This window comes from Oratosquilla oratoria, unplaced genomic scaffold, assembly GCF_046742065.1.
Source record: "Oratosquilla oratoria isolate Oo_2021 unplaced genomic scaffold, ASM4674206v1 SCAFFOLD89, whole genome shotgun sequence".
In the NCBI taxonomy this organism is placed as follows: Eukaryota; Metazoa; Arthropoda; class Malacostraca; order Stomatopoda; family Squillidae; genus Oratosquilla; species Oratosquilla oratoria.
Genome location: NW_027467753.1, coordinates 475,207 through 500,405, shown reverse-complemented (window position 1 = coordinate 500,405; position 25,199 = coordinate 475,207). Strand labels below are relative to the sequence as shown.

The 25,199-nt window shown below is 39.7% G+C and overlaps 1 protein-coding gene across 1 annotated transcript in view; it reads left to right on the top strand.

The window, feature by feature from the left end:
• Positions 1-1,000: 1,000 nt before the first annotated feature.
• Positions 1,001-25,199, top strand: part of LOC143024083 (uncharacterized) — a gene marked incomplete in the record, with an annotated part of 142,599 nt that continues 118,400 nt past the window's right edge. Inside the window, 1 exon segment of the mRNA XM_076182829.1 lies at positions 1,001-1,510. Coding sequence (XP_076038944.1) covers positions 1,473-1,510 — 38 coding nt within the window.

The following is a 25,199-nucleotide window of genomic DNA, read 5'->3' as shown; positions in this document are numbered from 1 at the left end:
CAGTCTCACTCGTACGTGGAAATCAAAGTTTCCCGATATGGCATCAGCATCGTTGCGATCAAAATAGATTCTTTGCTCTGGTGGCGTGCATAGACGTGTGAACGCTGACGTGTGTTTGGATCGCCTCTCGCTTGTAGGAGGAAGAGGAGGAGGAGGAGCCCGTGCGAAGATGCGGAACTGTGCGTCAACACGCGCAAGCAAATGACTTTCTGCGGACGTTAAATGTGTCTCCAGAGTTTGGCTCTTGTGTGTTGTATGGATATGTTTTTATAGGCATACACACGTATGGTTCATTTATGGAATCAATCGTTCTCTATCTATTTATTTATCTATCTAATTTTTGGGGGTTCTGTCACTCGAATCTATCATACGTAATGTTTATGCTTGTCTGTGTGTGTGTGCGCGCGCGCGCTCGCTCGCACGGTCATGTCATTCTTTTTACGTCGGCGTTTGCGTGTTTTCGTTGTCCCCTGAATGCCTGATCCATTTGTCTAGCTGAGAACTGCCAGCAGAACCTGTAATCACTAACTTTAGCGCCCATTCTTGACTTGTGTCGTGTTGGCCGGAGCTTGATAATAATAAAAAAAAGGGACATTTGAATTAATGTATGGATTAAGCATCTCATAATCTAGAACAGTTGGCCTTTTTTTCCCTTGACCCAGATGGAGTGAAATGTACGTCATCGAGTGTTGTTGTTTATGTCGTTTTCTTTTTAACCTCAAAGAAACGTACGCAGTCGTGTTCTGAGGAGATCCCCTCATCCGAATCCACATTTCCCCCCCTTTTTTCAGTCCTGGTATCACTTATGGTGAACCTCTCCTAAAACGTCAGGCTATTGTGTCACGGGTAGAGAGGTATGTACCCGGATCTCACCCTAGGTGGAGTCTGTAATAGTGTATCTGTGAAAGCGACCCGTTTTGTTCCACCTGAGCTCACCAGTTGTCGGCTTCCGCCATTCCTAACGATCGTCGCATTTATCCTACAGAAATACGAAGACAGGTTGAAGTTTAGATTTTTACCTTTGTGTAATGATGAGCTGAAATGATAATAAGGAGATTGAGTATGTGCTCATGGACCGCGATTTTGATGTAAAGAACTTGACAGTCGTGAAAGGTGCTAATCCCAATGGGATGAAGAGCGTTTGGGTGATTTGGTGTGAGGGAGCGTGATCAGGATCGACTCTGAATCGAAGCGAAGGAGATTATCAAAATATATACAGAGAGCGGGGAGTCCTGCCTTTGGCGAGACGTGAGTGGACCAGGAGGGCCTCCCTCCCTCGCGCCCGGCCTCCCTCGCTCCCCCTCTGGGCGGCCCCAGCTGCCTCCCTCCTCTCTCCGGTGGCACCATGGCCTCCTCCCGGACTCCAGCCAGCCCCTCGAGGGGGGCCGGTGCTGCCGGATGACCGGGCCGGAGGACAAGCAGCAGGAGGACGATCAGCACCGACTCGCCGATAGTCCATCGTGACAGCGTGAATGGGAAACTGCTGCGAGTCCTGCTCGTGTCCCTTTAGGTGAGTTGTCGATTTGCCACGCTGAGGTTTCTGCACTCGCATCCCCTTCCCCCTGTCTTTATCCGTCGCCTTACCTTGCACAGTATAGGATTAGCGCAGCGTTACTTTAATAATGTTATAGGGGACAAATGCTTGTACGAACAGGCTTCCATTGGTACACTGTAAGTTGAGACAAGCCTCTCCTACCGTGATGCTACAACGTAAGCAAACACAGGAGCTGCTCCACGCCTAGGTAAGTCGTGTCCTGGCCTCCTCGACACGTTGTCCTGCCTCGTATCATGTTGTCCTGGAGTGTCGCCGAGTGTAGCCCTTGGCTGCATCCACGCACCTCTTTGTCATCCTGCATCGTTCTCTCGCTTCCTGAGGGACTTGAAGTTTGAGAGTTCAACTTTGGGTAGGAGGAAAGCGCTGTGTTGTGTAATAGATTGTCCCTCTGTTCGCCATCTTTCCTGGAACCCTATTCTTCTCGTCTGTTCTTATCTCCTCTTCTCTCCTCTTCTCTCCTCTCCTCTCCTCTCCTCTGTTTTCTCTTATTTCTCATCCTCCTCTTCATCATTCTCGTCTTCCTCCTCCACTTTTTTTCCTCTTCCTCTTTTCTCTTCTCTTCTTACTCCTCATATTTCTCCTCCTTTTCTTCCTCTTCCTTACCCTTGTTGTCTTCCTCTCCTCGCCCTCCCCCTCTACCTTATCCTTCTCATCCCCGTCCTTCTCCCCTCCTCCTCCCCCATCCTCCTCCCCCTACTCTTCCTCCCGCCATCGCCTCCTCCTCCTCCCCCATCCTCCTTCCCCTATTCATCCTCCCCCACTCTTCCTCCCGCCATCCCTCCTCCTCCAATTTTACTTTATTCTTCCTTTTCCTCTTTTTTCACTCCCCCTCTTCTTTTCCCACTTCATCCTCTCCTGTCTCTTCCTCTTCCTCACCCTTCTTCCTCCTCTCCTGTCTCTTCCTCTTCCTCGCCTTCTTCCTGCCCTCGTCTACCTCCTTCTCCCCTCATCTTTTTCTTACTCCTCACCGCCTCTTCCTCTTCCCTCTTCTCCCCCTCTTTTTCGTCCACCCCTCTTCTTCCCCTTCTTCCCCTTCTCTTCCTTTCACTCATCCCCTTATCTTCCGTATACTTCTTCGCTTTTCTTCCTCCTCTTGCTCTCCTTCCTCTCCTCTCCTCTCCCTTTCCCTCCCCTCCCCCTCCTCTCTCTTCCTCTGTTTCTCCCCTCCTCTTCCTCACCCCCTGTTTAACCTCCATTTTGTCTCCCACTCCCACCTCCTCTTCTTACTCCTCTTAATCCTATTCTCTTCCCTCCTATTTCTCTTTTTCCTCTTCTCTTCTCACTCCCCATCTCTTGCTCTTCTTCCTTCTGCTCCTTGTCCTTCCGCTTACGTTCCTCTTCCTCCTCCTCACTCTCCTCTTTCTCCCTCTCCTCTTCTCTCTCTCAATCTACATACCCTCCTCCTCCTTGTCTTCCTCCCCTTCCTCTTTCTCCCGTCCCCTTCCTCTCTGGAGTTTTAAATTTTCCTCTTCTTACTAAACTTTCTCCTCTTCTTCATCATCCTAGTTCTGTTCTACCTCGTTATCCTCGTACTGGTCTATATCCTTGTCATCCTCCTCATCCTTCCACCCTCCACCGCTTAATCCTTTTCCTCCTCGCAGGTATTTACTAAAGGTGAAATTACGTTTAAGCCAACGTTACGCGACACGTTAATAATAGAATAATTAAACCAGCATTGGGGATGACTAAGGACCTTTGTGCCCACCGTTTGAATGGCAGTTGTACAAGAACACAAATGATTACTACGCTCAGACATGGCTACAATATATGTGAGGAATAGAGGGTGTTTGGAAGTTGATTTTAATTCCTCTAACGTCAGCTGAATGAAAAGTTGCTTTGGGACAGCCAGAATAAACATGAATCGAATATATGACATTGCCCCACGGGGTTGTGCACTCGATCAAACAAAATATAGGGCGTTGTCAATATTTTTTTTCAGGAGGAAGATCTGAATCTTCGAGTCGCATGTGCACGCTCTTCGGTTGTGCAGTTATGAAACATAAACATTGAACGTAAGCTTCAAGGTGTGTCTCACTGTTTGTGGTACCAAATGCCTTCGGAGAATCGTGGGGTATTGCTGGAATTACAGCGGAACTTTGTTTACGTCAACTCCGGCCACTTGTGCATGTGGTGCGATTCCCTGGTGTTGGTTCTACTCCACAAGAGAGACCCCAGGGTGAAGACAAATGGTACACATACACAGAACTCGAGGCCAAGAGCCGGGGGTGTTTATTTCCAGTGAAAACGTCAGATATCTAGTTTGTGTTTTTCTCATATATGCCGTGCCTTGAGTCGTTTGATAATGGACTGTTGGTGAGTCATCATTGGTGGATCTAGGTATATATGGACCGTTTCCTGTCTTTTAATTGTTATCTTGTAGCAGTAACGTTGGGATAATACCAGTTTCTTATCAATGGAACAAAATTTATTTTGAAGACCAGCACCTCTTCTTGCCCCTCCTCGGGATCACGACGTTCAGAACAGAATTACGAGTTTGGTCAAAATAACCAATATTCCAGGCTAAATGTGAGTGACTTGATTGGTATGATCTCTGGTGACTACCCAAAAAACATCAGATATTTACAGTATTGGTATCAGAATAATCACTGGTTTATTATCTACATGTATGTCTGAAGAATATCGTAGATAATCGGTTTTGTGAGTAACATCCCATTTTTATTTGTGAAAATGGGCGAAAAAAAAAGAAAAATAAATAACTTGGACCCACAATACAACTGTTATCAGGAATGTTGTCAAATTCCTCGGAGTACTATCCATTAAAGAAATGAAAAAAGATGTTAGGTTTGACTTCAGGAGCACCCCTCTCAGAAAGGAGTACGACGGTGCCTCCTTCCGGAAAACTTAGTAAAACAGGACGAATAGTATTATGATGCCCCTACTACCAACCAAGATCTAAGAATATAAGGTCTAACCACTTCCGACCGAATTTCGAGGGAGTTGGCGCAGCGGGACCGTGAACGTCACCTGGCTGTTCAAAGTGGGGTTAGCGGGTCCTATAGCTGTCAGTTGAAGCTGGTCCGTCGTTCGAAAATGACGTCGCCTTCGCTCGCACTGCTCCACGCAATTAGTTATATTCTGACAAATATTATATAAAATATATATATAAATATATATAAAATATCATAGTTCCTGTCTATATATATGAATATATATATATAAAATAGTTCCTGTCTTCCTTGGCGTTTCACAGTTTTCTTCAGTGTATCACAAAGAGAAAATGGACTCAGCCAAATGACGTCAGAAGCTGCGCAGAAGAATGTAAACGGTCTGACCTGTATATTTAGACCTTGCTCCCAACTATAAATCTGACGCTTTCATCGAAAATACACAACCCATGGTTCTTGGACCACTAGGACAAGTCGATCAATCCTGCTCACAGCTGTTTGGAATGCGAAGGATGACTGCATGGGAGCTTGCTCGAAAAAAAAAAAAAAAAAAACGTGGGGTTTGGCATTGACGCATCGCCAACCCCGTGGGTGATGATGGATATTGACACCAAAAGGTGAACCTCATCGAAACGGTGGCTTCATTGGCAAGTTTTACTGTGGGCAGTGCCTGACGATTCAGTTCGGATGAGGGGCTGAATTCATCGCAAGGATGACATCAAGGGAATCCTCTTTAAAACCATTGAGAGCTTTTATACTGGCTGGCGCCAGGCGATTTCACTCGGCGGAGAATCGTCGTCGTCTCGGCACACCAGGGCCAAAGTGTGTCATACATTTGCATTCAGTTATAAAGCCTTTATACTACGAAATTAAATCACCAGCTTTTAACGCATGCAGAATTTCATTTGTTCTGTACATGCATTTTTGATAAATGATATTTTAATATCTGGATGAAAGTACATTTCATGCTAGCTCTGTAAGTTTTCATTCCTCCAGCATTGGGTGACCTTTAGGTCCATGTGCAGGATTTCGGCTGGAAAAAACAGTAAATGGATAAACAAATGAATTAATAAATAAACATTTTCAGTGCCAAACACATCTTTCTTCTCTGGGGCTTACGGATATCTAAATTGATTGGACAACTGATTGAAATAGAATTCTATTGTTTGGATGAGCCTCTTGCTAAAATATGACAAGGGTATGTTGTAATCCCTTCGCTAACAAAGGGTTGCCACGGAGACAAATAAAATGGTTTGGCACAGAAGGGTTTAACCGAAATTCGCTTCGACAGGACGTCACAAGCGCACACACACCGGTGGCGCGGTTGATAGAGTACTGGACTGTCAGTACGGAGGTGCGGCAGCACCTGGTTCGAATCCTGCCCAGGGCTGAAATTATTTCAGTATCGCTGCGCTTCGAGTCGTTACTCCAACTCTCGTGGGCAGGGAGTTGGGTGTGTGTGTGCGTGCGTGCGTGCGTGAAAGGTCATAGCATTACCCATAGATCGGTCATACGAGCTCTGATCTCTCTTCCGGGAGGGAAATAGCTATCGATCACGAGTCCAGTACGTGATCCAAAGACCAAGGTGAACACACACACACACACACACACACACACACACACACACACACACACACACACACACAAAACACAAACTCGTCCACATTCGGGTTCATGCAAAAGTTTACTGTACTAGTTGGCATGTAATCGGCAATCGGACAAATCGGATATTTTGCCGATTAATCGGTACCCTTTTTTCCGATTAATCAGTTTTGATATAATCGGCCGTTCTTGCTTTTATTGTTAGGCATGTCCAGTATAGTGAGAAAACCAACAGTGACAGAAAAATTAGGGAAATGTATTGGATTTAACATGTAAAAGATACTTAAACGTACTATTTCCTAGGATGTACAAGCTAAGGCCACCAGGGTATTATCTTACTCGTAATATCCATTCCTCGAACGCGTTGACCTTTGCGACTGGATATTCGAACGAGTGATGAAAAAATTTTCTTATAAGTGTAACCAATTCATTTCAAAGAATATGGAAATGCGTTGAAAGGCCTGAAGGCTCCGACACGTGGCTGATATTGCCAAAAATTTTATTAATAAATTCTATGCGACTGGAAACAACTTTGGGAATTTCCCAGGAGCGTAATTCCCCGGAGGTAAAAGGGCCTAAGAGTAAGAGGCACCTTCCTGCCTCCTGACAAAAGGAGCATACGCCAGGAGTCGCGAAACTACGACCGAAGCCGTCACTTCCGCTTAACATGTTGAGACTGTTGAGGTAGTTAAAAGGCACTACTGGTAATCGGAGAGGAGTGCGGGACTCGAACCTGCAAGATCCGCATGCATCCAACTGCGTTGCCAGCGCAATTGGTGTGTTTAATTGATGAAAAAAGACAGGATGCTAATGTATTAAGAGAGATCTTGTAATAATTATTCCTGAATGGGTTAAGAGTATATAGCTAATGACTGCTGTAAGTGTGCCTTCGAGGCATGTTTGGTTAATTAGTCTATATTGCTTTTGGTTTTATGCCAACGTTTTTGTTTTGTTATCATTTGTCTGTTTTGATTTTCATTTATTATTAGTTATATGTCAATTCATTATTATTTACTATTTACCTGTTTGTTTATTATCTAACTATACCTATGCATTTATCTATGTATTTTATTTGTTATTTATATTATTATAGTTTTTATTTATTAATTTATTATTATGATTTTTTTTTCGCATCCGACCTAGATATGGACCAAAAGGTCTCCTGTCGGCATGCTCCGCCTTTGTAATCCTTTGTAACCACTCAAAATACACGTGTTACGGTCACACAATTATGAAACAAGACGGAAGCGTATGTGTACGAGTAGATAACATAAGAACATAAGAATGAAGGAGACTGCAAGAGACCATAAGGCCTACACTAGGCAGTTCCGTATCCATCACCACCTGTCATCCCCATCCATAAATTTGTCTAATCGCTTCTTAAAACAACTGATAGTTTCAGCGCTTACTACATGGTTACTAAGGTTATTCCATTCGTCGACCACCCTATTAGTAAACCAAATCTTGCCTATTTCCTTCTTAAATCTAAATTTGTCCATTTTATAACCATTACTGCGAGTCCTGCCCTGTTGTTTTAATATGATGACCTTGTTTGCATCACCCTTGTTAAAGCCTTTGATCTACTCGATATAGAGTTTGAGACGTATACGAGAGGTTGCCTAGTTGAATGGTAGGCCTATGGCCAAAAGAGAGAGAGAGAGAGAGAGTGAGAAAGAAAGAGAGAGAGAGAGAGAGAGAGAAGCTATGGTGACACCCGGTCAATTTTCATCATATGCTCTCAAATACATGTGAATGATTATGAAGTATTATGACGTATTACCAACAATTAACCATGGTATCCAAATTCAAATCACAATGCATTATCACATATGAATAATCAACGATTGATTAATCGATATGTGCCAAAAAGGCAAGGCCTATTAATCGGTAATTGGTAATTATCTAATTTGATAATCGGTGTCCCCCTATTAAAAGCGCATGTGTATGCGCGCACACACACACACACACACACACACACACACACACACACACACACACACACGTGCACACAATGTGCACAGTACAAACACACATGTACACATACACGCGCGTGCACACAAACACACACACACACACACACACACAGGATTACAAAGGCGGAGCATGCCGACAGGAGGCCTTTTGGTCCATATATAGGTCGGATGCGAAAAGAAAATCATAATAGTAATAAATAAATGAATAAATAAAAACTATGATAATGTAAATAATAATAAAATACATAAATGAATGCATAGGTATAGTTAGATAATAAACAGGTAAATAGTAAATAATAGTAAATTGACATATAACTAATAATAGATAAGAAGCAAATAATGATAAACAGACAGACCATAACAAAACAAATGAATAAATAATATGAAATAAATGACAATCATTACAGGATCTTGCTTAGGTGTATACCTATGTACACTCGCATTCTGCGTAGACTCCGTCACCCGTGCTATTAATTAACCATAGAATGAATACGGCATAGTGCTACCATAGCACGAAATGTCTCCATTAACATGTCGCAAAAGCTCTTTCCTTACTTTTTGTCGATGTTGTTGTGTTAGAGAAAAATAACTATTATAAAGGAATAATGAGATGATCTTGTAGTGCTGCTGTCCCTCCTTTATGTATCCCTTTGAACTTATTCTTTACCATTTCTGTGACTACCTTTTCTCACTGTAATCCTCCGTCGGTGATGGTCGGTGCCATGCGTCGTAGAAAGGAAATAAAGGGGACGGACTGAGGGGGCGAGGGGTCCCACACTATTTTTTTTTTTTTTTCACAAGAAAATGAAGGTATGAGAGAGTCGTTGAGTGTGTGCGGCTGTGGTACGAATGAGAGCAGAAGGTAGCATGTTTGTGGAAAGAAAGATGTGTTATCGTTGTTTGAAACTACTGAAAGGGAAGGGTGAGCTGGAATTCGGGAACGTGGTAGGTCGGGTGATTGGAGCTGCGAGAGGGTGGTAAGTGATGAAATGTGGTGTGTGGTGAAGTGAAGTGTCTACGTTAATGTGGGCAAAGGCGAAGTTGGGAATGGAGATGTGGACATTTGTGAGTGTATATGGCCCTGGTTATAAGAAAAGTGAGGAGAGGGAAGAGCCTTTGATTTATTTGAATGTGCAGAGAGTTTTGGGGGTGATACTATACCGATATATGGAGTTGAATGGAGATATGGGGTGGCAGGAAGGAATGATGGAGAGATGTTGATGCATATTGACAGGGAAGTGATGAAAGCGAATTCACTGTTTGAGAAGAAAAGTATGAATATACATAAGCCATGGTGTTAGAAGGGAGAGTAGTCAAGATTACACTAATCTGCTATGTAGTGGTGCCAAAAAGGATGATTGGAAGAATTCTGGGTGTTTTGTGTTTAGGGAAGAGGGCAGTGGATTGTCAGATTAGTATATGGTGGAATGGAAAGTGGGAGTGGAAGTTAAGTGAAGTAGAAAGAAAAGAAATGGAGGCAGAGAGGTGGTACTTAAGATGAAAAAATGTAATGAGAAGAAAGAGAGAAAATACCAAGCAAAACTGAGATATGTAGTGGAAGGTAATGGAGAAACAGGAGTAAGCGAAGGTTGGGTTCTTAAAAAAAGGGGAAATGCTAAAGTGCTAAAGATGGTATGTGGGATGAGAATGGGAGGGAACAGGAGAGGCAGCATATGGTGAGATGAAGAAAGAGGGCGTTGGTGGCAGTATAGAAGCGAACGTATGTGGAATGGTTGCAGAGAAGAAATGGGAAAAATGGGCACTGAATAAAGATTGTAAAAACAAAACGCAAGGCGAGGGAAGCTGGTGTAATATGGGTAGGTGTTTGGCGGGCAATATTGAAAAAGAACAAAGATATGCTTTGGAAGGAATTAAAAAGACTGAGGAGAGGCGAGTCGGAAAAAGAGGGGAAGGTAAAGGGTACAGATGGACAGATGTTAATGCAAGTGAAGGTGGTGAGTGGATGTTGAGTTGAGGATGATATTTCAAGAAGTTGTTAGAAGTTGTGGAGGAAGGGGAGACTATGATCATTGCAGTGGGAAGTGCCATGAGAATGATCGTGATGGAGTAGAAACATGATAGAACTATAGGAAAATAGAGGATAGAAAGGGCATTAAAATATGAAAGGTAGTAAGGCACCTGAATTAGATGGTTGTTATGGTGAGTGACGGACAAAGGTAACAGTTATAGTGGTATGGCCAATGAAATTGCTTAATGTGCGCCCAAGGGAGGCAAGTGCACCAATGACCTGGAGGAGTGCCTGTGTACTTCCACTATACAAGCGAAAGGGGAACAGCTATTAAGTGATTTTAAAGAGATCAGTATGCTGAGTGTAGTTGGAAAGACGTTTGAGAGGGTGTTGATTGAGAGGTATAGGAGAGGGGTGGTGTGGTTGAAAGTATGTATATCAGGTTTTTGTCTAAAATGTGCGAGAAGTTAATGGCAAAGGGAAAGACTAAGGATGTATTTGAGACTTCGTAGGTTTGGAAAAGTCGTGTCAGTGTTAAAAAAAAAATCATTTTGGAATGTGTTGTGGAGGTATGGGGTAGATGGAGGTTTGATAAGGGCGGTCATAAGTTATTACTTGAGTGGTAGAATTTGTCCTAGGTTTGAGAAAGGAGAGAGAATGTTTCGGGGTGAAGGTGGGGCTACACTAGGATTGTGTAATGTCGCCATGGTTGTTCAACATGTACATGATGGTGAGAGAGGTAAACGCGATGGTGAGTGGTAGAAAGTAGGAGATGAGCCACTTGTTGGCGAATGACCCTGAGCATGTGGCCTATTGAGGATAGATTGAAGCAGTTAGTTAGAGTTTCAGAGAGTGTGTGAGAGGATAAAAACAAAAGTAGATGTGGGTAAATGTAAGGTAAGGGGATGAGAGAAGAGTGATGGTGGTGGAGTGTAGGAGGCCGGTAGATAGAGGTAGACCTCTAAGTAGATAGAGGGGTAGATGAAAAGATATGCAAATTTTATGACTTGAGTGTTTTGAAACAATGTAGGAAGTGCAGAGTTGCATATTCTCGCCTGCCGTCTCGTGTTTTGTAAACATAAGTTAGGATATCGAGAGAATGATGATATGACGAATTGTAAACATATAAGCCAGTTCCGCTTGCGACATGGAGGGTTGGAAGCGAATTTGAAGGGTGAGAGGAGTTTTAATTATTTAGTGTCACATATAGCAGGGGGTGGAGAAGTGTTAGAAGTTAGAAAAGGGAAGAAATATCTTGGAGGTGGTGGGGATTAAAAGTGTTATGAAAAATTACCTGGGAATGAACGCAGAGAAGATTTATTAAGGGGATTGTGCTTACGGTACCGTATGGAGGAATCTTGGAATTTGAAGGAGGTAGAAAGGAAGCGCCTAAATCTGTTACGAGAATGGGTAGAGTGAGAAATATTGAGATAAGGCAGAGTGCGAGGTGTAAAGAAAGCTGGCAGATAGGGTCGATCAAAGAAAGATGAGATACTTTGGATACATAGAAACATTGGGTGAAGAAAGACAAGCAAAGAAGAGTGTGGAGGGCGGAGGTGGATGGAGTGAACATAAAGGGAAGACGAAGAATGAGGTGGATGGAGGGAGTGAAGGGGACATTAAATAAAAGAAGAATTTCCGATGAACAAGGAGAGTGTAAAAGAGAAGAGTGAATAGAGAGTGGCTGTAAATGGGTGAACAAGCGACGCGCCCCAATGTGATGTTCATGTCTGCTTAAAAAATTCCATAGTGGATGAAAGACGTCGCCATATAATGGAGTGTTGGGTGTAGACCAGCTACGGCTGCCGGGACTTGCTGTGGAACTGCTGTCTCATACAGAATTGCCTTTGACTCGAACAATGTGGTATATATAAATATATACTGGATATATATATATATATATATATATATATATATATATATATGATATATAATGTATATATGTATACATATATACACACGTACACACACACACACACACATATACATATACATATACATATACATATACATATATATATACATATATATATATATATATATATATATACCAATGGCTTTTTCCCCTTACACGGGAGGTAGCCAAAAAACAAAGGCGTAGAAACCTCTCCCATCCATTCTATTCACTACATACTCCACTCACTCTCAAGAACCAGTAGTGTTCTGAATATATATATATATATATATATATATATATATATATATGTATATACATATACATACATATATATAAATATACATATATATATATATACACATACATATACATACATACATACATATATATACATACAAATATATATATACATATGTATATATATATATATATATATATATATATATATATATTGTTGTGAAGGTTGGACAGATGAGTGAAAAGGTGGTAGAGAAATACGGGTTAGAGCGAGAACACTGTATTACTGACGTTTCGCTCTAATGTTCTCGCTCTAACCCGTATTTCTCTACCACCTTTATATATATATATATATATATATATATATATATATATATATATATATATATATATATATATATATATATATATTATATATATATATGATATTTGGAAGTGAGAAGGAACTTTTGACCGGGAAGGAAGGGTTGATAAATTTTGGACACTGTTTCCTCTTCCATTGCCGTCGGTGTTTCTTCAGCCGCCCTGACTATGCATGTCTACGGAGGTAGTGATGGCATGCGATGATAGTGCAGCGTGGTCATTGTGCGTGGGTGTAGTGTGTTCTCTGTGGTTGGCGTTGTGGTATGGCTCTCTCATGTAACGTTATATGGCACTGTGCTGTGGCATTGGTGCACTTGACCGCGATGCGCTTTGTCTCTACAACGAGGAAGAGAGGAAGGAAGCCTCCATTTCTCGTTCTCTAGTTCATTGCGTCCCAGTGTTCATGGGCGGGGGAGGAGGGTAGGATAGGGTGAGGGAACTGGGAATGGGACTCGGGAGTGTGTTCGGGGCAAAGTTCCCTCGACGAAAGTGTGGGATAAGGAACGAGATAGGAGGCTGAGGGATCCCTGGAGGTAAGTATGGTGTGAAGTTGGACGGAGTATATCGGTGGTACGTAGAATGTGGTGATGGAATTTGGAACGAGGTGGTAAAACAGGGTTCTTGAATGGAAGTTGGGGATGAAGTTGGACGAAGTACACGAAGTGTGGCGAACTATTTTTTAAGGATCTGTCCATCCAGCTAGGTATAGCTGTTCGTTATTGATAGGGCTAATAGCCTTTGTATAGGAAGCCGTGTCACGGTAATGGAACTTTTAATTGGGCCTTGTGAAAGGCCCTTTTTTTAACCCCCCCTCGGGGTCGATATCACTACGGGGTTGGGGTGGGTGGGGGTGACGATAAAAGTGTTTTATTCTGTAGCATCTGCTTGGGGTAAGTGAAGCGTAGATTACCTTTCTGTGTAGAATATATATCAAAAGTGTAGTTTTACGAGTTTTAATTGGTTGTTATTTCAGAGGCGGCAAGAAAAACGTTGAAAACGGTGGTGGAGATCAAAGTATAGGGCCTCACTTGTAACTTTTGTCATACTCTAACAAAAAAAAAAAAAAAAAAAAAAAAATTAAATTAAAACATTTTCCCAAGGCAAATGATGAAATGTTAAATCTTGAGATAAATATTTTCGATAGATTTTGTGTATTTTGTATCGTACCATGTTAACCAATGTTCATTTCTACCACTCGGTTCGACTTGCACTGGACGTTTCTGTTTGTGTGTGTATGTGTGTGTGTGTGTGTGTGTGAGAGAGAGAGAGAGAGAGAGAGAGAGAGAGAGATAAAGAGCGAGACAGATAAACTGAGAAAAAGAGGAACGGAGTGAAAAGAACAAGAGAGACGATAGTGGAAAGAGAGAGACAAGGGTGAAAAAGACAAAGAGAGGAGATGGAGAGAGGGAGAAGGTGGGGTGGATGGATGAGGATTTGATGGTCGGGGGTCAGACGATTGGCTGAGTAAGACTTCCGCAGAATTGTCTTTGCCAGCCCCGACCTTACCGATTTTCAGCCGTGTACACGTCATTTCCTACCTTCATGTCGCCTCCCTTTCCTTCCCTTCCCTTCCCGTCCCTCCCTTCCCTTCTCTTCACACCCTTTCTCCCTCCTTTCACTTCCCTTCCCCTCCCCTCTCCTCCCCTCCCCTCCCCCCTCCCCACCCCTCCCCTCTTCTCCCCTCCTCACCCCTCCCCTCTTCTCCCCTCCCTTCCCCTCCTTCTTCAATTCTCTCTCCCTCCTTTCCCTCCCTCTTCATTCTCCCTCCGCGTTCCCTCACCCTCGCCTGCTCCACCGATTCCCAAGAACGAATTCCATCTCCTCTGGTACTCGCCACTTCATACCTTGGCGCACTGCACAGATGGTCCCTTAGCAAATTCTAGTGAATATTATTAGACATCCGAGAGCTTACTGAATCCTGGCGTATGCGAGGTCTCGATCGATCGGGGGCCCGGGGAGAGTGGGGGGGCGCCGCTTGATCAAGGATCGTCAGGCAACAGAGTCCACACCATGCGCTAGGGAATGGAACGGGTCGAGGCACAAACCTGTGTATATATACATACATATTTATATACATACATATATATATACATACATATATATACAGTATATATTTATTTATTTGTGTACTCGCCCTGTTTTGAGCAGCTAAGGCTCCGATCGAGGGTTGTGATCGATGGGGATCCTGTTGTTCAGGTTTGGGTCCACCCACTCAAAACTGAGTGCACTTACTTGAGTATTTGGAAAGTTCAGTGCGCCTCCTTGTATGAAAGGGGGAAAGGACTTCATCACCATAGTCGTGTGATTGTTATTCTGGCCATCAGTGTGCCATTTTACTCTGAATTCTATCCATTTTAATTCCGAACGTCTCTTTTCCATCCTATTCTGGTCGTCACTTGGTGATATTGTTCACTTGAAGGTAGTTAAAGGTACTTCATCCTTGAGACACCATTAGTCCATATTCCATCAGTTTGGCGTAGTATGCATGTCATTCCCTTGTTGCTGGTGTTGGGCGATTTTATTCAGAGAAAAGCATTATCTCGAGTGAACATTTCAACGCCATTAACTCATTGTATGTCGATAAAGGATGTAAATCCGACATAATATTTAAAGTAAAGATACTTGGGGGGGGGACGAAGACTGTAATGGAGTTGGTATACTCGGATCTTATTCGGGCTGTCGTCAGGTGTCTTTTCATCCGAAGAAAGCTTCAGGAATTCTTAATAGGCACCCCCTCCCCCCTTCCATCTCCCCCCTCCCCCTCCTCCTCCATTTCACGTGCCCCGCTGTTCCACACCCAGTCACAGAAGCGAGCCCACATTGCCTTTGAAGTCAGACGACGCTTCAACAGTAAATCATAAAAGCTAATGGTTTTCGTCTCTCTTCACGCACCTCTTTCATTTAGCCTCCCTCTTTTGCTTTCTCTTGTTTTCTCCTTCGCTTTCTCCCTCTATATATATTTCACTCACTGTCTCTCTTGCTTTCCGTCTCTCTCTTCCCCCCCTCTCTCTCTCTCTCTATATATATGTGTGTGTGTGTGTCTATCTTAATCTCTATTTTTCTTTCTCTTTTCCTCCCCTTCTCTCTTCCTGCCACTCTCTTTCCCTCCGTCGCTTCCTCCCACTCTCCCCCTCTCTCTACCTTTTCCTCCTCCCTCTCTCACTGTCCTTTTCCCACTCTCTCAATCTCTCCCTTACTCTCCCTCCCTGTCCCTTCTCTCTCTCTCTCTCTCTCTCTCTCTCTTTCTTTCTTTCTTTCTTTTAATGTGCTTCAGAGACCATTTCAGTTTTCCTTCATATATCTTGCCATTTCGAGTGATGGGACTTTCTAGTCCATAGTAGGTGAAGAGCTTTGGCATCATCCGCTCTCTTCTCTTCCATCCTCCGCGACTGCCAAGGATTTACGAGTTTGGATCCCCTTTTTTAAAGGCAGAGATCATATAAGTTAGCCTTTCAGAGGCGGTCGGATGGAAGGGGAAGGGTGAGTAGCGGAAAGGGAGGATTAGAGGAGGGGGGGGCTGGGGGGGAGAGGTGGAGGGGAAGAAGTAGAAGACGGTGTCATTGGGGAGATAGAATTGGGGAGAATGAAAAACTGTAAGAGGCAACTGTAGTTGTACGTGGGAGACTAGGGGCAGTTCGCTCTTGCTTCAGAGTGGCTGATGAACGAAGTAGCTTGGCGGTTGACAACTCTTTGCTACAGAACGGAAACCACAGAAATGCTAAGAAGAGCCATCCGGTCCCGAAGCCACGGTCAATGAGGTTAACCAAAACATGAAAACTAGCTGACAGGTAAAGTTTAGGAACATTTGTGTAAGTTGAGGTGCGACTGAGGAGGAATAGAGAGCAAACATTAGAGGTAGTAAAACAAGTCGCGGAAAATAACGACATAAAGAATAGACAAATAGACAAAGAGAAACGACATTTTAGATCGGAAACTGATGAAATGGCAGTGATGGAGAGAATAGATAAAGTTGGGGTTGGAAACCTTAGATGACGTATTCCAAAGTAGATTCTTGTTTAGTATCGGTCAAGTTAGGAATGGACGACTACTTGAAGGCAGCTTACCAGATATGTGACCAAGCTCCCAATTACTGTTGAAATTCATGTGAGAAATTGTGAACACTTTTAAGAGAAGATCGAAAAGACAAAAATGTAGGTGGAGTGATCACAGCAGTAAAGAGTGGAATTGTAGTGGATGAAGCAGGGCTGAGAATAAATGGCCAAAGGTGATAAATTTGAAGATTATAACCAGAGGAGAAAGATGGAAGAGACTTCGAGGAAGCAAATATTCCTCCTGAGGCAAGGACCTGGAACGAAGCTGAGTCCAAGAAATGTTATCGGATATAACTATGTAACTATTGATTTATAATGAAATTGAGCAAAAAGAAAATATAATCCTGATGGATTAACTTAATTGGAAAAAAAAAATTGGAGGGAAAGCACGTAGAATTGACGGCTTGTGGTGTAATACTCTGTTATATATATATAGCAATGAAAAATGCAGTGATTCAGCCATGGCAAGATCAAGAGAAGACAACACAGCACCAAGATTGGATTTACTGTTTCTCAAAGAACCCGATGTAATCGAATCTTTAAATTACTTGTGCCCCATAGGAACAAGTAATCACATGGTGCAAGAATTTCATTTGACAGATGTAGAAGTAAGAAAAGAATGACAAAGACAAGGTTGATACATTTTTTTTTTTCGTTTGAGGAAGTTCTTTGAAAAAGTAGACTGGAAGAAACTCACAAGAGCAGGGGAAACGGAAAAATGGGGAATCCTTCAAAACTTAACTTGGGCAGAGAAAAAATGTGCCAAGGGTTAGTGAAAGAAAGGTGCGAGGGGAAAAATGAGAGATGTGGCATGGGAGAAAGTGATGAAAGAAGAAACAGCAAGACACTATATATATATAATGTATATATGTATATATGTATATATATATATATATATATATATATATATATATATGTGTGTGTGTGTATATATATGTGTGTGTGTGTGTATATATATATATATATTTATATATATATATATGTATATATATATATGTATATATATATATATATGTATATATATCTGTATGTATATATATATATATATATATATATATGTATAATATATATATATATAAAATGCTGTATGTGTGTCTGTGTCTATGTTTACAAGGGGTATATATGGGTTGTATATTTTCTCTGATGCATACGTTGTTGAAAGTGATGGCTAATTGTGCATTTTATTTTCTTTCCACTTTTATATCCCTGTACCTTAGTATGATATTGTTCTCGTTGGAAAGGTTCATGACTTAATTGAAACTAATAACTTTGCCAAATCGCTATTTTGAGTCCCCGACTCTTCTTCAGTTTACGTTGTTCCTTCCACGGTGCCGGATGATACCACCAAATAACCCGGTATGACGATGAACGAATGACGTCACCTAACGGTAGCCCTCCTCTGCTGAAGTTGGAGTACGTTGCAGGACTTCAGGGATGCATGCTGGAATAAAGAAAGACTCCCTGAAAGACTGATGCGTGAGAACCTTAGTAAATAGTTGGGAAATAATGAACGGAGTCCCACAAAGTTCGGTACTAGTACCCGTTCTTGATTAATGTAAATGACATGATATGACAACAGGCTACACTGAACAACGCAAAGCTCACTTGGAGAAGAGTAGATAAAGGACATTGCAGTTTGTTACAGAAGGATCTGCACAGAATTAACAAGTGGAGATAAGTGTGGACAGTGAACTTTAATGCCAAGAGGTGCAAGGTTATAAATGAACGTAAGAACGAAAAGACCAACAATGGTTTACTTGGTGGGAAATGAAATTATTACTAGTACGGAACAGAAGGACCTGGGAATGTTGGTCTCAGATAATTTGTGATACGATAACTATGTTCACCAGATTTTTTGGCGAGACGTATAATCTGGTAACGATCATGAGAGTTGGGGTTTACCTCGTGACCGGAGAGATGATTAAAAGACTCGAGAATCTGATCATCCCACATGCCACAGTGCCATAGTCCTCACACTGAAGGAAAATATAAGACCTAGAAAATACAAGGAACAGGAACCAAAATGAATTCCACCCGAGCAGACAGACTATATAAGGAATTGTAGGAAAAGCTGGATCTTCTTTCATTAGGACGAATTAAAAAGAGAAGTGACATGCTTGCTGTGTCCAGAACAGTAAAGGGTTTAGACAAAAGTGTCTGGGAGGATTTCTGTGTTCGGGATGGGAGAGTGACAAAAAAAATAATTGAAAGTCGTCGAAGAAAACACTGTGCATGAATGATACAAATCCAAAACTTCCCATGCAGATGCATCATCTTTTGTTACGAATTGAAAAGGAAATAGATGAATAGAACTATACATTAATATAAAGCCATATTTGACTGATGAGCCGGGAGTCAAGCATTGCTTCTCCTGTATTTCTCAATTAGGTAAATACAAAGAGTGGAAGGAGGAAGGGGACACTTGTACCCCGAGATAAATGTAATAATAAAAAGCAAAATTGTCATCACCAAAAGCTACAAAAGATGTACCTCGTTCCTGTGGAAGAGTCAGATTCTTTGAAATGTAACAACTACCATCATTCAACTTTGGGAATATAACAGAGCATGTGGTAAATCCATCCTTCATCTGGTGCTATTGTAGATTATCGTCCTCAACTACCGCAATCACAAACGCCATTACTGCACCCTTGCTGCTACTGCAGTTACCTTTATATATACGCTGCCACCACCCTCACCACCACCACCCTCACCACCACCACCCTCACCACCGCCACCCTCACCACCGCCACCCTCACCACCGCCACCCTCACCACCTCCATTAGCACTGCCACTACCTCTATCACCACCTTTGCCATCACCGTCGCTACCACCATTAACACCCTCACAATCATCACCATCCTCACCACCCTCACCACCACCACCAGTAGCAGCAGGCACTCCACCACCACCGTTGTCGAACTCCAACCTCTATTAAAAGTTTCTCTTTGTCATTGTTTTTCTCTGTTGGTAATTATGTACAGCAGGAATGCGAAGTTTGCCAACAACATGGTTGTGCTCTCCTGAGGCACTACGGGGTACTGTTGACATTTGAGGGTACACAGACACGACCACAACATAACTAGGGTGGAGGACCTCTTAGAGGGCAGTCGGCGTCCTCCGTTACTTCAGTGTCGTGACCCACCGACACCACGGGCTAACCAGCAAAACAACAACAAATCAAGATACTGGCTTCCTTCCTATTCTACCGATAATACTAGTTACCATGAACCTTTGCAATATGAGAAGATATCTGTTGCAGCTGAACCTAGGAATAGGCAAAGACACTACGAGGCTGATGGCGACATTTGGAATCCGACAGTACATTCTTACTCAATAGTATGATAGTATTCCTTTCAAACCCACTACAGCCAAAAATTGTTGCCCCAGGTCTATTTTTCAGGAGACCCACAGCTCCTAGGTAACCGGCAACAGCCACCGGACGGGTCCATAAGTCACTCAAGAAAGAGATATTGTATTGTTGACAAGAAATTGTTAGTGTGGGTCATTGTAGAATAAGGTGTTCCGTATCTTCTTTGTGCTTGTTGCATAATCTGTGGTGGTTTTCTTCTTCTTCTTCTTCGTCTTCTTCTTCTTCTTCTTCTTCGTCTTCTTCTTCTTCTTCTTCTTCTTCTTCTTCTTCTTCTTCTTCTTCTTCTTCTTCTTCTTCTTCTTCTTCTTCTTCTTCTTCTTCTTCTTCTTCTTCTTCTTCTTCTTCTTCTTTCTTCTTCTTCTTCTTCTTCTTCTTCTTCTTCTTCTTCTTCTTCTTCTTCTTCTTCTTCTTCTTCTTCTTCTTCTTCTTCTTCTTCTTCTTCTTCTTCTTCTTCTTCTTCTTCTTCTTCTTCTTCTTCTTCTTCTTCTTCTTCTTCTAATTCTTCTTCTTCTTCTTCTTCTAATTCTTCTTCTTCTTCTTCTTCTAATTCTTCTTCTTCTTCTAATTCTTCTTCTTCTTCTTCTTCTAATTCTTCTTCTTCTTCTTCTAATTCTTCTTCTTCTTCTTCTAATTCTTCTTCTAATTCTTCTTCTTCTTCTAATTCTTCTTCTTCTTCTAATTCTTCTTCTTCTTCTTCTAATTCTTCTTCTTCTAATTCTTCTTCTTCTTCTAATTCTTCTTCTTCTAATTCTTCTTCTTCTTCTTCTTCTTCTTCTTCGCATTCTTCTTTTTTTTCTAATTCTTCTTCTTCTAATTTTTCTTCTTCTAATTCTTCTTCTTCTTCTTCTAATTTTTCTTCTTCTAATTCTTCTTCTTCTTCTTATTCTTCTCCTTTTTCTTCTTCTTCTTCTTCTTCTTCTTCTTTTCTTCTTCTTCTTCTTCGTCTTCTTCTTCTAATTCTTCTTCTTCTTCTAATTCTTCTTCTTCTTCTAATTCTTCTTCTTCTTCTAATTCTTCTTCTTCTTCTAATTCTTCTTCTAATTCTTCTTCTTCTTCTAATTCTTCTTCTTCTTCTAATTCTTCTTCTTCTTCTAATTCTTCTTCTTCTTCTTCTAATTCTTCTTCTTCTTCTTCTTCTTCTAATTCTTCTTCTTCTAATTCTTCTTCTTCTAATTCTTCTTCTTCTTCTTCTTCTTCTTCTTCTTCTTCTAATTCTTCTTCTTCTTCTTCTTCTAATTCTTCTTCTTCTTCTTCTTCTAATTCTTCTTCTTCTAATTCTTCTTCTTCTTCTTCTTCTAATTCTTCTTCTTCTTCTTCTAATTCTTCTTCTTCTTCTTCTAATTCTTCTTCTTCTTCTTCTAATTCTTCTTCTAATTCTTCTTCTTCTTCTTCTAATTCTTCTTCTTCTTCTAATTCTTCTTCTTCTTCTTCTAATTCTTCTTCTTCTAATTCTTCTTCTTCTTCTAATTCTTCTTCTTCTAATTCTTCTTCTTCTTCTAATTCTTCTTCTTCTTCTAATTCTTCTTCTTCTTCTAATTCTTCTTCTTCTTCTAATTCTTCTTCTTCTAATTCTTCTTCTTCTTCTAATTCTTCTTCTTCTTCTTCTTCTTCTAATTCTTCTTCTTCTTCTTCTAATTCTTCTTCTTCTAATTCTTCTTCTTCTTCTTCTAATTCTTCTTCTTCTAATTCTTCTTCTAATTCTTCTTCTAATTCTTCTTCTTCTTCTAATTCTTCTTCTTCTTCTAATTCTTCTTCTTCTTCTAATTCTTCTTCTTCTTCTAATTCTTCTTCTAATTCTTCTTCTTCTTCTAATTCTTCTTTTTCTAATTCTTCTTCTACTTCTAATTCTTCTTCTTCTTCTTCTAATTATTCTTCTTCTTCGTCTTCTTCTAATTCTTCTTCTTCTTCTAATTCTTCTTCTTCTAATTCTTCTTCTTCTTCTAATTCTTCTTCTTCTAATTCTTCTTCTTCTAATTCTTCTTCTTCTAATTCTTCTTCTTCTAATTCTTCTTCTTCTTCTAATTCTTCTTTTTCTAATTCTTCTTCTTCTTTTAATTCTTCTAATTCTTCTTCTAATTCTTCTAATTCTTCTTCTTATTCTTCTGATTCTGATTCTTCTAATTCTTCTTCTTCTTCTAATTCTTCTTCTTCTTCTAATTCTTCTTCTTCTTCTAATTCTTCTTCTTCTAATTCTTCTTCTTCTTCTAATTCTTCTTCTTCTAATTCTTCTTCTAATTCTTCTTCTTCTTCTAATTCTTCTTCTTCTTCTAATTCTTCTTCTTCTTCTTCTTCTTCTAATTCTTCTTCTTCTTCTTCTAATTCTTCTTCTTCTTCTTCTAATTCTTCTTCTTCTTCTAATTCTTCTTCTTCTTCTTCTTCTAATTCTTCTTCTTCTTCTAATTCTTCTTCTTCTTCTTCTAATTCTTCTTCTTCTTCTAATTCTTCTTCTTCTTCTTCTAATTCTTCTTCTTCTTCTTCTAATTCTTCTTCTTCTTCTTCTAATTCTTCTTCTTCTTCTTCTTCTAATTCTTCTTCTTCTTCTTCTTCTAATTCTTCTTCTTCTTCTTCTAATTCTTCTTCTTCTTCTTCTTCTAATTCTTCTTCTTCTTCTAATTCTTCTTCTTCTTCTTCTTCTAATTCTTCTTCTTCTTCTAATTCTTCTTCTTCTTCTAATTCTTCTTCTTCTTCTTCTAATTCTTCTTCTTCTTCTTCTAATTCTTCTTCTAATTCTTCTTCTTCTTCTTCTAATTCTTCTTCTTCTTCTTCTAATTCTTCTTCTTCTTCTAATTCTTCTTCTTCTAATTCTTCTTCTTCTTCTAATTCTTCTTCTTCTAATTCTTCTTCTTCTTCTAATTCTTCTTCTTCTTCTAATTCTTCTTCTTCTTCTAATTCTTCTTCTTCTAATTCTTCTTCTTCTTCTAATTCTTCTTCTTCTTCTTCTTCTTCTAATTCTTCTTCTTCTTCTTCTAATTCTTCTTCTTCTAATTCTTCTTCTTCTTCTTCTAATTCTTCTTCTAATTCTTCTTCTAATTCTTCTTCTTCTTCTAATTCTTCTTCTTCTTCTAATTCTTCTTCTTCTTCTAATTCTTCTTCTTCTTCTAATTCTTCTTCTTCTAATTCTTCTTCTTCTTCTAATTCTTCTTCTTCTTCTAATTCTTCTTCTTCTTCTAATTCTTCTTCTTCTTCTAATTCTTCTTCTTCTTCTTCTTCTTCTAATTCTTCTTCTAATTCTTCTTCTTCTTCTAATTCTTCTTCTTCTTCTAATTCTTCTTCTTCTAATTCTTCTTCTTCTAATTCTTCTTCTTCTAATTCTTCTTCTTCTTCTAATTCTTCTTCTTCTAATTCTTCTTCTTCTAATTCTTCTTCTTCTAATTCTTCTTCTAATTCTTCTAATTCTTCTTCTAATTCTTCTAATTCTTCTAATTCTTCTTCTTCTTCTAATTCTTCTTCTTCTTCTAATTCTTCTTCTTCTAATTCTTCTTCTAATTCTTCTTCTTCTTCTAATTCTTCTTCTTCTAATTATTATTCTTCTTCTAATTATTCTTCTTCTTCTAATTCTTCTTCTTCTTCTAATTATTCTTCTTCTTCTTCTTCTAATTCTTCTTCTTCTTCTTCTAATTCTTCTTCTTCTTCTTCTAATTCTTCTTCTTCTTCTAATTCTTCTTCTTCTTCTTCTTCTAATTCTTCTTCTTCTTCTAATTATTCTTCTTCTTCTTCTAATTCTTCTTCTTCTTCTAATTCTTCTTCTTCTTCTAATTCTTCTTCTTCTTCTAATTCTTCTTCTTCTTCTTCTAATTCTTCTTCTTCTAATTCTTCTTCTTCTTCTAATTCTTCTAATTCTTCTTCTTCTAATTCTTCTTCTTCTTCTAATTCTTCTTCTTCTTCTAATTCTTCTTCTTCTTCTAATTCTTCTTCTTCTAATTCTTCTTCTTCTTCTAATTCTTCTTCTTCTAATTCTTCTTCTTCTAATTCTTCTTCTTCTTCTTCTTCTTATCATTCTTCTTCTTCTAATTCTTCTTCTTCTAATTCTTCTTCTTCTTCTTATAATTCTTCTTCTTATAATTCTTCTTCTAATTATTATTCTAATTCTTCTTCTTCTTCTAATTCTTCTTCTTCTTCTAATTCTTCTTCTTCTAATTCTTCTTCTTCTTCTAATTCTTCTTCTTCTAATTCTTCTTCTTCTTCTAATTCTTCTTCTAATTCTTCTTCTTCTTCTTCTAATTCTTCTTCTTCTTCTAATTCTTCTTCTTCTTCTAATTCTTCTTCTTCTAATTCTTCTTCTTCTTCTTCTTCTAATTCTTCTTCTTCTTCTAATTCTTCTTCTTCTAATTCTTCTTCTTCTTCTAATTCTTCTTCTTCTAATTCTTCTTCTTCTAATTCTTCTTCTTCTAATTCTTCTTCTTCTAATTCTTCTTCTTCTAATTCTTCTTTTTCTAATTCTTCTTCTTCTTTTAATTCTTCTAATTCTTCTTCTAATTCTTCTAATTCTTCTTCTTATTCTTCTGATTCTGATTCTTCTAATTCTTCTTCTTCTTCTAATTCTTCTTCTTCTAATTCTTCTTCTTCTAATTCTTCTTCTTCTAATTATTCTTCTTCTTCTAATTATTATTCTTCTTCTAATTCTTCTTCTTCTTCTAATTCTTCTTCTTCTAATTCTTCTTCTTCTTCTAATTCTTCTTCTTCTTCTAATTCTTCTTCTTCTTCTAATTCTTCTTCTTCTTCTAATTCTTCTTCTTCTTCTAATTCTTCTTCTTCTTCTTCTTCTAATTCTTCTTCTTCTTCTTCTTCTTCTTCTTCTTCTTCTTCTTCTTCTTCTTCTTCTTCTTCTTCTTCTTCTTCTTCTTCTTCTTCTTCTTCTTCTTCTTCTTCTTCTTCTTCTTCTTCTTCTTCTTCTTCTTCTTCTTCTTCTTCTTCTTCTTCTTCTTCTTCTTCTTCTTCTTCTTCTTCTTCTTCTTGAGTGACCTTCACCCATGTGCTCAATTTCCAAGGAATCAAATTTTAAAAATCTGAAATGCCACGCCACGCCTTTCCATCCTTGTGTAATTTTGAATATATGTACGTTTACTTAATTGTTGTGTACGGAGGTGTAGTTGTGCCTATGGGCTCCCGTCTCTATTTCTCCGTTTCTCAAACTTTGCCTTAAATCAATTTGTATTATGTTCAGTCTTGTTCCACAAAATGACATATTTGTGGGTAGCTGTGTTTCCAGGCATCAGCGATATTTTTTACTATTTATTATTTCGTGTCATACTAAGAAGTATTTTCTATATATTTC